Raw genomic sequence first — 14,284 nt, forward strand, 5'->3', positions numbered from 1 at the left:
TTACTGTACTTGGCAGATGTTGCAGTTATTTTCTTTTACAATTTGAAGATTTGTGGCAACCCTATCTGTGCCATTTTTCCAACAGCAGTTGCTTACTTCATGTCTGTGTCACATTTTGGTAATTCTCACAATATTCCAAACTTTTTCATTATTATGTTATGGTGATCTATAATCAGTGATCTTTGATAATACTCTTGCAAAAAGATTACAGCTCACTGAAGGCTCAAATGATGGCTAGCATTTTTTAGCAATAAAGTAACTAAGGTATGTACATCGTATTTTTAGACATAATGCTATTGCACACTTAACAGACTACAGTCTAAACATAACTTTTATATGCACTGCAAAACCAGACAACTTGTGTCAGTCCTTTATTGCTATACTCACTTTATCGCGGTGGTCTGTACCAAACCAACAATACCTCCGAGGTCTGCCTGTATATGGATACTTCACAAGCATAAAGGCATAAGTGAGTACAATACTTAAGAATGGAAAATGGAAATGTGGTGAGACAGGGGTACAAATGAGGCTTCAAATATGTGCAATGTTTTATTTTAAAACAAAGGGAAGTAAATATGACAAAATATTAACATTTTAAAATCTGGATGGTGGGTTTATAGATGTGATTCTCTTGAGTTTTTCTGAATGTTTGAAACAGTTGATAAATGTTTTTAAAAAGATGAATATACTGACAAATTTAAGAACTTGGAATCCCACAGATATCTAAGAACATTAATTTATGGAAAAGAAAAGAACCTGAAAAGTCAGCTAATAACTGAGAGCAATGGATTGAATACTTTTTCATCCTAAGAAAGTGATGACTGTGTCAGGCATGACCTAATCAACATTTTATATATTCATTTATAACTCCATGAGTTAGGTATTACTTTCATTTCACAGATGAGGAAACTGTTACTCAGAAATTAACTTGGCCAGTGATGCAATGAATTAAACAGCAAAGTTGGGATTCAAAGCCAGGTTCAAAGGCTAAACTCCAAGATTCAGGCTGTCTCATATGAATTTCCCCCAGAACAAAGGAGTTCCCCCCACAACTAACATACCTTTAAGTTTTTACACGGTGGAACTCAGAACCAGACATTGCAGCCACCAGAACATTCCCATCTACCTGTCAGAATTCCCAGTGAAGGTCAGCTCCCCCCACATTCTTTTAAGAGTACCTTGACAGTCAGCAGTCCCTTCCTGGTGATCTGCAGGCCTTAGAAGAAGCATATAGTCTTACAAAGTGAATGAAGGGGAACGGGGGCACTGGAGGGTCTCAAGCACAGCATGATAAAAAAGAGCAAGAGTTTCAAAAGTTTCGTGTGGTATAGAGCTGTTTTTCAAATTAGAGGTGGTAAGGCATTTGTTATAAAATCCATTCAGGGGGCCATAACCAGAATTTCCTAAAAAAAAAAAAAGAAAAAAAAAGGAAGGAAGGGAACTGATGTATCACATGTACAAAGGGCAAGTGATGCTTTACACAACTGTCACCATTGTATATACTGTACTGACCTCTGTGTGTTCTGGACCGTGGTTCAAATGTATTTCTTACTTGGGTCACAACCTAAAGGTTTGAAAGTCACTGCTCTAGAAGACAGAGGATTTAGGGCCCAGACTGGAGGCTGCTGCATTCCCCTAGATGGGCAGAGGGGACCCTTTAAGGTGGTGGGATAGTAGCAGCAAGAAGAAAAAGATTAACAGAAGAGACACTTAAAAACAAAGAAGAGAATCTGGGTAAGGGAAACCAACAAAAATGCTAAGGTGTTACACCTGGGTCATTTGAGGGGAAAGGTGGCATAATCATAAACAGGCCAACTGTGAAGAAGAGCTGGTGAAGAGGTCCACAGAAGAGGCAGTAGACACCTTTAAGGTGAGATACATTGGTTTCAAGAGACAAGAAGACATTGCGATAGAAAGACAAAAAAAGCTCTGCCACACCATGCCCTCAAAACCAGGTCCCCCACATTGCTTTAATTTAGTCACCTTTTACAATACTATATTAATTCTCTTTCAGCTAAACAATGTTTTAAATTTATGCTCTGTCCTCAACCAAGTGGTTATGACTTTAAAAAGCACATAATCACACTAAAGAACCAATACCATCAGTTAGTCTCTGGCTATTACATTATTTACCATCCCAAGGGCTTCACTTTGATTTAGCATTTGATGGATAAGTACAGACGGGTCTGTCACTTGGCTGCAAGTGCGCCCGCTGACCGCATCAGCACCGGGCTCGGCGAGCTGCAGGAGCCCGGCTGCACCAGCACCACCGGCAGAGAGTCATGTGCCAAGAGGCGCCCGGCAGCTGCCACGCAGTCTGTGCCCGTCCCGTGAAGCTGTACAGTTGGCTCGAGGGCCCTGCTGATCCAGCGAGAGGGCACAAGGGAAATGGCAGAACTCCAACAGATCACTTTATCCAAGACTGAATCCCCAAAGTACATCAGAATAGACATAATTAAATGAGGCAGTGTGGACCTAAAGGTACAATGTCATCCCCACCAGGCCCTTGATGAAGGGAGTTTTGCTTTACAGAAACCTTTTTATGAAGTAAATTACATTAATTACCAACATTTAAAAACATCCAACATTTAAGGGTTCTGAATCTCTGATTTATTAGACAGCATGGAATTAACAGGTTTAGGTTATTTTACAAAAAGAGCTCAAGCCGCTCATACACAGCAACTGGGCTTGCTGGGGGAAAAAACAATTCTTCAGACTACTGCAAAAGGACACAAAGACTCCTCATCCCACACACAGTCAGTATGAAAGGGCACACAGACAAGTTTTTTGCAAGACAGAAAACAGAGAAATCCACATACTAAATAACGCGTTCACAATGACTATAACGCACCCCTTAGGGGATAAGCATGTATTTGTAGGAAGCAAAACAAAGCTTTCCATAGAGAAACCATTTTCACGAGATGATTAGGTGGACCTGCAATGAAGAAAATACATTTCAAAAGATGGGTTCAGACTTACACTAAGTTTTCACTGAAATACTTACAAATAAAAATAAGACCTTTCTCTGTATCAGAAGAATTTTTTTTTAATATATCATGGATAAAATAAATTTCAGTAAAGGTCCAAATACCATTCAGAAACATACATTTGCAAATAATATAAATAAAAAACAAAAAGCGTGGCAACAAAAATACTATTTGGAACTACCTAGAATAGGCCAAGCTAAGTTCATGTTCTGCTTCAGGGCATTATATTGAAATGAATCTCATTCTCGCTATAATTTTTTTCTTTTTAACCTTAATCACCAGTGGCTGGGTAACTGAAATGGACATGAGAACTATATAAATGTCAGAGAAATATGTAAACCTCATTAATGTTTCCAAAAATTCATTTAGAGATAGAAACAGGTCCAAATAGATGCCTGTCTAAATGTACTGCAATTACGTTACAATTATTTTTCCAAATACACAGATATGCTCTGTCTTTTCTCAGCTCATTACTGACTCAAACAATTTGCCCTTCTGGGATCAATTGTTTGCTAATAAATAATTGTTTACAGTCACAAAATGATGTTAGGAGGTTTTCTTATTAGTTTTCCTTCTGCACCCTAATAAGATTGAAAACGAGCTGATTCCCCAGAGTCTAACCTTAACCTCGCTTTGTTTCACAGCCCAGGAAATGATGACCCATCTGCTTCAGAAAATAATGGACGGCCGAGAGGAAATATTGTTTAATTGTAGATTAACCTCCTCATGAGGCAGTCTGAAGCAGCTTTAGAATTAGCAACTATAACCAGCAAGGGAAACAAATGGCTCAAGAGCCTTTTTCTCCACCATTTAAGGTCCACAAAGAAGGCAAAGGGGGTTTTACTACCTACATTTATTCACAAACATTTATTTCCACAATGGAAACAAAAACCATCAAGGTCAAAACTGATTCTCAAAAGTGCTGTCGCTGCCCTCCAATTCTGTTTGTCCAAATACCTTTAAATGCAGCAAACCATCTCATGCACTAAAGAAAGTGTTTGTTTTAAAAAAAAGGCAATAAAAACCTCTTTTCCAATATTTTCAGGTTCTTATAATATTAAAATTAAAATTTTTCCCTGGTTTCTTTGTTAAAAGTAATAAATCCACCATTGGGCAGTATGAATTGTTTTATTATCATCAACATGGCACTTAAGTAAATGAAATCTTGTCAAGTACATGGTGACCTACAAGTTCAAAAGAAAAAAGAACAGCATGAGATCAAAATGGCCAGCCAGGACAAGAGATACAAAAGTGAGAGATTAAATGCAAACACAGCCCTTTATCCAACAGGCTTCACATGCTAAGTCTGTTCTAAAGTCAAACCTGTAAAAGCACACATGATATTGAGTATTTAATACTCTGCCCCCTCTCAGGGACTCAACCAATTTAGCAAGGGGACTCTATACCATTCTAACTCAGAGAGGTACAGAAATCCTGAAAACAGTCAGTTATTCCATAAATATTTACTGAGGACTTCCTTCCAGGGCCTGAGTAGACAGGGACAAGGAACAGGACAAAGACTCTTGGGGGTTGGTATTTTATGGTTAAACAAGTGCCTAAGTATCAGGTTTCCCTTAAGCCTGGAAGCCTGGTGCAGGTAATTAAGTAAAAAGCTTTGCCCTAGGTACCAAAAAATAGAAATGGTTCCTCTCTGTCAGCAGTTACAACCAAGAGCCAAAGACATCTATGAAAATTTCAAAACTAAGGAAATCTGCTATTGCAGGCAAGGCCATATTACTCTGAATTTCCAGTAAGACCTGAAGGTCATTCATTTTGTGTAAATATTAAAGAAACAACCTCTGTGGAGAGGGAAGATTTTTGGCAGTTCAAATTCTTAAATATCTTAAATAGAATTTGCTAAAATAAATTATTCTTGAATTCTTCAACTTAATTTTGAAGCAATGAGTTAGTAATAACTCCAGAGATTCAAATAATAGTGCCTATTCAAGAAGAATGAGAGTTTGACATTCTTCTCTACAAAACAACTAGGCACAATTTTATCCATCAGACGTCTATCAACCTACGGATATTGAAAGCTTGGGAGAACAAGATAAAATCAACTCCAACCCTAGAGTCAGCTGTAATATCGAGCAGGCATCAACAATGCTATTCATGAATTTAGAAAAATTAATAAATCCTGGGGTGAATGCAAGAAAAGGCTCAAATACAGGTGAAGCATACTCACTTGGGTTTTGTTTCTGCATCTGTCACTTGGCGAATGAAGATACCATCTTCGGGATGTTCCGTGTCATCCATTTCATACATATACGATGATGCTATTGCAAGTGTAGTCCCATCATTACTGAAGGCGAGTGACGCAATGCTGGTGGGGTACCGATGGAACTGGCACAATCGCTTTTTGTTAAATGGATCCCAAATATTTACAAATCCATCAGAACCACCTGCAAGTAATTTCAAAAGAGTTACAACAGTTCTTAAAAGCAGATACAAAAATAACCATTATCTTAACCATTTTTAAGGTCACAGAAGTTACAATTTCCCCAGGGAGTAGTACTATATCAGATTTTCTTCCCTTTAAATATCATAAAAAGCAAGCAAAATTTTTTAAAACTCTGCCCAAGTATAAACGTGCAGTGTTCAATTAATAGCAAAATGATGTTATCTTAACAACTAGATACAGGTTAGCGTACCTGTGGCAAAGGTATTGTGGATGTTGTGAAACGAAATGGCGTTGACGGGGTAAATTTGCTCAATATTATTTTCTTTTAGTCTGTGACACTTGAAGGCATACTTCTTCTTCTGTACCTCAGGGCTTGGGTCCAAGTACTCAACTGCCACTCGGCCTTCAATAGAGCTTAATACATAACCCTGAAAGGAAATCAGAGGACAAAAATGGTGAATCCCGCTTCCAAAGCAAGGCCTGGAGTCTCAAATTCAACCCAATTCCCAAATTCAGCCCACAGTAAAGAAAGATGATTATTTTTAAAATGAAAAGAGAATACAGCCAGGTTTTAACCACATGTTTAAACTGTACTAACATAGTTAAGATCACTCCAAAAATTTAAGAACACTTATACCTGTTTTATTACAAGTAAATAAATAAAAGGCCACTATCATTTGCCTTCTTCATTCTACCAGTACCCTGCACACTGCAATCAAAAATGTTGAGTTATTCTGTCAAACCTCAACAAGAATTTTAAAGTGTTTCAATATCATTTATTTGTTGTCCTGTCCAGAAGGGGACTCGAATTCATTCCATCAGCTGGAATATATTTTTCTTTGCTCTACGCCTCCTCACCTCTAACAACTCGAAGAGAATTGTGTCTCCTTCACTGAGGGTACCAATAATCCAAACCAAGTGGAAAACCAGCCTTCCATCTTGGTCATCCTGCCTCTCGCATTTAACTACAGCAAGTCAAGTGTACACACAAACCACAGAGATTTTCAGCGATGTTCAAAAGTGGCTTATAATTTCAAACCTTTCCTCACTTTGCCTCGAAATAGTATGTCAAAGAAAGTAAGAGATGAAGATAAATATGAAATCTATATATATATTTTTTAATTCTTCAAGGTATGAAAAAGATTTGCTCCTAAAAAACTACTTATGGAGAAAAAAAAAAATCAGTAAAATGTTACTTTTAAACTTCCATCATAAACTGGAAATAAACTCCGACGGAAAATTTTAGATAGAAGACATAATAACATTCATAAATGCAAGCATATTTTAATCATGCACTTAAATCTCTAAAGTTTCACATAACTGCAATTCCTTATCTTCAATGGAAATTCACAATATCCTGAGAAGAAGAATTGTGATCACCATTTGAGGTACTAGCCTTCTGACAAGCACTAAAGGATAGCCATTAGATTCCAAAGATATCCACTGTTTTTAATGACTTTTCCTCTTGTAAAATTCCTACAGCAGCTGACCCCACCACCAACTTCCCTTCGAACTTTAAGGATTTGGGGAGGAAAGGGCAGATTAATGAAGTGTCACCTCATCTAGTAATGATGATGGAAGGGTGACCTACCCTGTTCGTCATTATATGAGGGACAACGCCTCTCTACCCTCAATGGCATTCTTTGAAAAAAGAAAAATCCAAGTTCTGCTAGCAGACTGACTAAACTCTATTAGCATTAGGGTACAAAGAGGCGCAAAAAAAAAAGAAAAAGAGAGAGAGAAAACAGCAAATTCCATAATCCTAAATTTCCAGGTTTAAATTTGAATTTGCTGGTCTGTAAATTAACATACCTGCAAAGCTCTGATTACTGTACACCTGTCAAGCATCCTGCACTAGGATCACCAAGGAATCTGAAAACCTCTACTCAAACCCCTGGCAGATTACTTATCCTCTCTGAACATCAAAGCTTTCTCTAAAATTGAGTTAACATACCACCTTTTAACAAAAGGCTATCAAAAATTTACAACAACAAATGCTAAATCTAAATCTAACAAATTCTAAATCACTACTCAAAAAAAAAAGCAAAGCTTTAAAAGGCAGTGACCAAATCATTATCATATAAGATCCTCTTATTTTCAAATTCCCCAGGCACAGGGAGGAGAGGTCAGTACCTGCTTGTTTGGAAATGCTCGTATGCAGCGAGTCTGGTACTTGAGGCTGGACTCCCGGCGCTGCTGCACGTAGCCCATGTTCCGTAAGTCCCACACCAACACTCTGCGGCCTGCGGTGCCCACAATCAGCCGGTCTCCGGACACTGAGAGGGTGTACACCTTTCAAGAAAGACCAAAACTTGCTGAAAACCATCTGCTTGCCTGCAAATGGCATCTCGCACCAAGATAAAGTCCACTAATCATAAAACCATAAAAAAGTTAGCTGATCAGGTTCACAAACACAGGTACAAAATTTTAAGTGCTACAGTTACACAAACCAATTGACACAAAATAATAAACACAAGATATTCTTAATACTTAACCAAGTATCACATAATGCACATTCTAGTTAACTCTCCGAAAGCATCTTTGAAACAATTCTCTTCGTTACTAAAACAAGTTAAATTATTAAACAATTTTTACAGTCCTCTTGTTTCATTCAGTGACAATATAAAATTGTAGAAAATACTCAAAAAGGAGATAATAAAGCCATAAAAACAATTCAAGATACCTTTCAATGGGCTTCTGGCTTTTCATAAAACAATCATTTTCAAAGTTATTTTTCTATGACCACCTTTTGGAAGGATATTTCATGTTGTAACTCTAAAAATCTTGACTCTCCCAGTTGTCACACTGAATAAATAGGCCTTCCCAGGAAGAGTGAGAGAGCTATCATTAATTAGCTTCTTAGTTGCTTTTGGTGGCATAGGAACTCAAAATTAAAAGACAAGGATAGTGGTCTGGCATATGACAAGGCAAATTCTTATACCCTGACGTCATACTGAACACTCAAGACAGAGTTATCCTTAGGGAAAATTTAAAAAGAATTTTATTCCCTAAAAGCATCTATTTTTTTTCCCCTCAAAATTCCTTTTCTTCAATATCAAAACAACTTCCACAAAATATTCCTTTAAAACAAATCACAAAATTTCCTGCAAATAAGCATTTAAAGTTACTTATTTTCAAATATGTTATCTGGGGACTAAATAGAGATAGCAAATTCATGAGAATGGTGGCAAAACGTATGTTCCGATCATATTAAATCATTTTTTTAAAGTCTAGACTTCAGGTATATAACTATGCCCTGATCATTACTTTCAATTAATAAGCAACTCTAATCTAATATTTTAAAACCTGAAAAATCACTATAAAAAATGAAGAGGCCTCATGACATGGTAAGACATCTCTTTAACATTCAGTAATTAAACCTTATGGTTAGTAATCACTAATATGTTAACCACATACCACCAGCCCAGAGGAAAAAAACAAATTGGGTTTCACAATGTAACGACCCGATAGTCTCTACAATCTGGCCTTTAAATTCAACAGCTAATGTGACCAAGGGAAAAAGAAGAAATTTTAAAGATTCAAAACAGTAGATTTAACACAAGCGTATTTCAGTAAGACATGTTAAGATTTACCGCTGTTTATTCAGAAAACATGTTTGCAGAAAAACAGAAATTAACTTAAGACATATGAAACACCAAATTAAAAAAAACACAGAAAGAGATCAATTTATAACAGTACAATCAGAATGGGAATTTTATCTTAAATCTTTACTATACAGGTGACACACAAGCTTCTAAAAGTGCTTTCTATCCCCACGGATCATAAATCAAGTAAAAACACTGTCATGCTACTGACTAGGTATATACATTTATCAAAGACAGTATTAAAAAAAGTGACATAATGAACCTTGCTGAACCAATAAGCAGCTTGATTCAGTGTGGCTGTCCATTATATGATATTCTGTCAGCAATTTATCACAGCTCTTAACATGCTACATACAACCATAAATCAAAACTAGAAACAATGCAATTATTTTATTCTGAACAAAGGTCTTGCCAGGAGTAGATTCGAATGTGATGTGACAAAAATAATGGCTCTTTGGATGCACTACAGTATATAATGACAGCTAACAGGAACTGAATAGTATATTTACACTGAGGAAATAGACTCAAGTGAAGGATACCTTTAAATTGCTAAAACAATCAATCTTTAAAATTAACTACCACCTGATAAAGTCTGATAAAGGATACAGCAAGAATGCTCAATTACACTTCCACTGTACAGATCAGAAGGTTACAATGATACACAAAGTTTCAGTTTTAAGAAGCTTCCTTCACTACAGCCTTCAAACTACATCTGTCAGTATTAAAAATAAATAAATGGTAAAAACCAGGGAATATAGGCCATCTTTTTCACTAAACTTCAAATGATAACCCACTTCACCCTCTTAGTCAACTCAAGAGAAACCTCAGATCATAAGTGAAAAGGAGTGATGCTCCATCCCACTTCCTGGTTTGGGGCCGTCAAACCCAACTGAAGGCAATGGAACAGTCTTTGCTAAATGACTTCTCTGCAAAGTTCAGTCTTTGCTAAATGACTTCTCTGCAAAGTTCAGTCTTTGCTAAATGACTTCTCTGCAAAGTTGCTTCTCAGCCCCAGGACTGAAAGCGTTAATACACGCAAGTGGGTTTAGGACTAGTGCTATCCAGTACAAATATGACAACTGACAGAAAATGTAGACCAAACTACCAAAATTAGTTTTCCTTCACATATTTAGCTGAGTTTGTAAAATAGACTCATCAACTCTTAACCTCTAAATTCAACATCATATTCATCATTTATCAAGTCAAACCATCCCAAGGACCATAATTCCTGTTACAAATATAAAGAGCCTACCTTTTCAGGCTGAGAGAAGGTCCCAGCATTACAAGGGGTTCTGGGATCCCACAATTTAACTGTCTGATCCCAACTCCCAGTAACCATCACATTCACTTCTGGACAGTATTCAACACATCTGATAGGGGCATCATGGGTTCCAACAAGATTTTCTGTAGGAAAAAACAAACCAATAAACCACACCTAGCTTTACTAAACAAAGATTCCTCAAGTGAACAATAGAAGGAAACATTCATTGCACTGTAACGAATCCGCTTCCACCCACTCAATGGAAGTACTACACACAGAAAAATTTCTCCATGACTACGAGAAGTCATCCTTTCACCTCTGTTCACCTGACAGCGCATAGCTTGATTCACTGGCATGGTAATACCAAAAGCTGACTTCAGTTTCAGATTACATTAAAATGGTGGCATATTTGTTATTTTCCTCACTTGATTCTAGATTCCTTCAAATCAGGAACCTTGTTTAACTCTATAGTTCTGACTATCTAGTACAGGTTCTGATACATGGTAGGTGCTCAAGAAATGAAATGAACCAATGAGTGGAGAACTCTGGTCGAATGGATCTGGATAAAACTTATCGCATTAAGCTGATGTTTCAAAGAAACTTATTTAAGTGGTAACAGGATTATCTGAGAGCTGGGGATGAGGAAGGCAGGGAGTCTTATGATTAACCCACTTGGTTTTCATGGTGGGTCAAATTTCTAATACACAATTTCTTTCCTCTCAATTTCAACTCTTCACCCTATCTGATTCATTCATTCAACTAACATCTACTGAATGTCTACTATGTGCCAGAATCTATACCACATGCTAAGGATACAACAAAGAACAAACAATATGTGGCCCTGATCCTCAAAGAGGAAAACTACCTGTTTAAAAACATACTTTTGTTTCTCGTTTAAATGGTATCTCGTGAAGTTCAGCAATGACCTTCTGAGAATAAACAGCTAATTCCCTTAATTATGGTCTCTAACATCAAAAACCTTTGTTTGCTTTTCAGTGCTTTTTTTCTCCTGAGCTTTCAAACAAATAGAACCTAAACCTGCAAGCTAACTTCCCATCTAGAATAAGCTGCTAGCAAACAAAACCAAACATCTGCAGCTGTAAGTTACATGACAAAACGGCTTTCATGCAAAAGCCTCTTCTGATTGGATCCTTCTTTTTTTTTTGATAAGATATCGTGCCCATCCTCTATCCGTCCTCCCACTGTCCAACTCATCCTCGTTAGTCATATCACTGTGCCTTGCCATGTCCTTCAAGTACATCTATGTCTAACGCACGCATATACCAAAAAAAAAAAAAACCCTCCACTAGAGAGCTCTGTGTATTCGGGTTCCATTCCAATCTCTACTCTGCTCCAAAGTCACCATAAAAATGTGGGTAAGTTATTTCGTATCTCTTAGAAATTAACTAAAAGAAAACGTGCCATCTTGTCCTTCACTCAATAAATGCAACTGAAGCATATTCTATGCTAAACAATTATACAAGCAGGCTTAACATGGTATCCGGACAGGGTTGGCTATTTTATAATGTTAAATTTTTTAAAACCTATCTTCCTTCAGTCTAAACTAAATTAGCTTCTGAAAAGAGAACGCTGAAACATCAGCACTGTCCTGGAAAAATCCTACTGAAAGGTAGTCCATTGCGGGACCCAGTCCCCTTCTGAGGGCAAGGGAAAGGTCAAATACTTAAGTGCCACTTCACGTAAACACTGTGGATGGAGACCATGAGTTTCACTGATAAAATCCATGCATAATATTTTGTGATTGTAATTTAATGGTTATCCTTTAAACGAAAAAGTCCTGAATTTAAGCCATTTTTACTTGTATCTAAGCAACTTAGGAACTAAGCAATTCAGGAACTACTCTTCATGAATAAACATTTACAAGTAAGCACTAACTAAGAAAATACTAAACTGGTAAAAACGTGACTATGTTACCTTGATCAGTGTTCAAATCATGCATTTTCAATTGATGGTCTAATCCCCCACTCCAGGCATGTGTTGGATCCTACAAAACAAAGTTGCAAGTCATTTAAAACTTACAGAGCTTTAAAAAGAATTTAAAAATTCCTGTTTCCACAGCCAACTATCCAGTTTATGCTCAAGACGAGAGGTACACTGGGCTCAGCTACTCATTGTAAACAAACAAAAAAACAGTACAAAAAATAAAGCAAATCACGGAGCTGAGAAAACTACTACGCCAGAAAATTAAGGAAGAACTGTTCACCACACTGGCTGACAGCCAACAGGCATTCCCATGGACTCGCAAACAGACCTTCCTTTTAACAAGGCAGCCAAATGTTACTGTCTTGTTGTGAGTTTCAAACACATTACGTCCAAAAGGTCTGCAGAGTTACGCCATTAGAATCCAAGGGGAGACGGAGTTCCTGACGTCTGCAAGTCCCCAGCGCCAAAAAAAACCCACACACAAAACCAAAACCAAACAAACCAAAAAACAGTACCTGGGGCGCAAGGTAAGTGTTGGGGGAAGGGAGGGGAGCTGTCCAAATGACCCCACTGACAAAAGCCTCTGCCCAACAACGGAAAACGGACACTGTTGACCAGGAACACCACACCGAGGATATTAAAGGGGGGCAGGAGCGGAAGCGGAGGACACCTACGTAGAAAGCGCAGTCCAGGACGGCGCCGGTGTGCTGGTACTTGAGCCGCATGGAATTGGCCGGCACATCGTAGAGGCGCACGGACGTGTCCCAGGAGGAGACCAACAGGAACTGGGAGGTGTTCGGGCTGAACTTCACCGAGGAGATGCCGTCCTCGGGTGGCTGGTTCAGCTTGAACTCGTTAGAACCGGTCATCTACGGAACAAGCGCCCAGTGAGAGTCCCCAAGGGTCCGGGGGCTGGACTCGCCGACGGCGGGGCAGCGAAGGGGCCCCACCGGGGCGGGGCCTAGGGAAGGCCGCCGACACGGCCTCTGCGCCGACACGGCCTCTGCGCCTGCGCGGAACCGCCGCGCCCGCCGCGGTCCGGCCTTATCTCCCCCACCCCGCCCGCCGCCCCTCCTAAGCGCCCCAGCCGGCCGGGCCGCCGCCACCGCCACCGCACCCCTAACTCCAGCCTCCAGCGTGGCCCGCCGCGGGCTCCTGCACCCCGGCCTCCCCCGCTGGGCCTGCCGCCCCGCGTGCTCCTGAAATAAAAGAAAACCTTTGGAAGAGGAACCGGTTCCCAGAGGACGGCTCCGTCAGCTCCGGGCCCGAGGTGGGAGTGGAGGGGTCCCCACAGAGTTCGCTACTGCGCCCGGCCGCCTCTCCCCGTTACCTTAGCCTCCCTCAGAAGCAACTTCGCCGCTACTCGCCACCGCCTAGCTTCCCTCGAAGCTCTCGCGGGCCGGGCGAAGGGGGCGGAGAGGAAGTTCCAGCCAATGCCTGCCATTGGCTGATTTCAAACGCCAACGTCTCGCTCTAGGCAGCCGATTGGTCCGCCCCGGAGGCCGGGCGTCGGTCAACCCAGGCAACCTGTTCCGGCACAGAGGCTTTTCCGATCACGTGGCCTCTTTTCACCACCAGGCTGCGGCGCCAGCGGCGGTGCCGGACGAGTGAAAACTACAACTCCCAAAGAGCATCGCGCCAAGGCTACGCTCACGCCCTCGCCCGTCCTTGTGCGGCACGCTGGGAAATGTAGTCTCCCTGGGGCCGACGCCCGGCCTGTCCTCTGAATAGTAGGCGGGAAAGATGCTCTTTCCAGTTGACTCTTGGGGCCCTCCCCATCTCAGTTAATCTCTCAGACACAAGAACCTTATTTTGGTCAGTACTTTTATAGAGCTAAATTAGTCTCCCTTCCACTGCACATGCATATGCCCATGAAGTTGACCAAAACTGGAGTGGAGAAAAAATATTTGCTCTAATGAAGTGTATATTTTGCCCTACTTTTTTCTCATTTTCCTGGACTTTCCACCTATGCACCGGGCTCTCACATTTCCCACTGTCGAAGATCTACTGACCTTAGAGATACTCATCCTTATTTATACTCTGCTTTATCTCTTCATTCCATTTTCCTGCAAACATTTATTGAGCA

General features: G+C 39.8%; 1 protein-coding gene across 2 annotated transcripts; it reads right to left on the reverse strand.

Annotated features, from left to right (window-relative positions):
* Positions 1 to 2,587: 2,587 nt before the first annotated feature.
* BUB3 (BUB3 mitotic checkpoint protein) lies at positions 2,588 to 13,603 on the reverse strand. 2 transcript variants are annotated; one of them, XM_059900255.1, is made up of 8 exons: positions 13,529 to 13,603; positions 12,873 to 13,067; positions 12,190 to 12,259; positions 10,246 to 10,397; positions 7,522 to 7,680; positions 5,639 to 5,816; positions 5,173 to 5,389; positions 2,588 to 2,935 (listed from the first exon to the last, which is right to left on the reverse strand). In XM_059900255.1, the coding sequence occupies exons 2-8, from the start codon at positions 13,065 to 13,067 to the stop codon at positions 2,926 to 2,928; spliced, it is 981 nt and encodes a 326-aa protein (XP_059756238.1). In that variant the 5' UTR covers positions 13,529 to 13,603; the 3' UTR covers positions 2,588 to 2,925. The 2 variants fall into 2 exon arrangements, with proteins under 2 accessions (XP_059756238.1, XP_059756236.1); XM_059900253.1 differs by lacking the exon at positions 2,588 to 2,935 and adding an exon at positions 4,097 to 4,171.
* Between the last annotated feature and the right edge of the window lie 681 nt (positions 13,604 to 14,284).

Source organism: Balaenoptera ricei, chromosome 16 (assembly GCF_028023285.1).
Source record: "Balaenoptera ricei isolate mBalRic1 chromosome 16, mBalRic1.hap2, whole genome shotgun sequence".
NCBI lineage: Eukaryota > Metazoa > Chordata > Mammalia > Artiodactyla > Balaenopteridae > Balaenoptera > Balaenoptera ricei.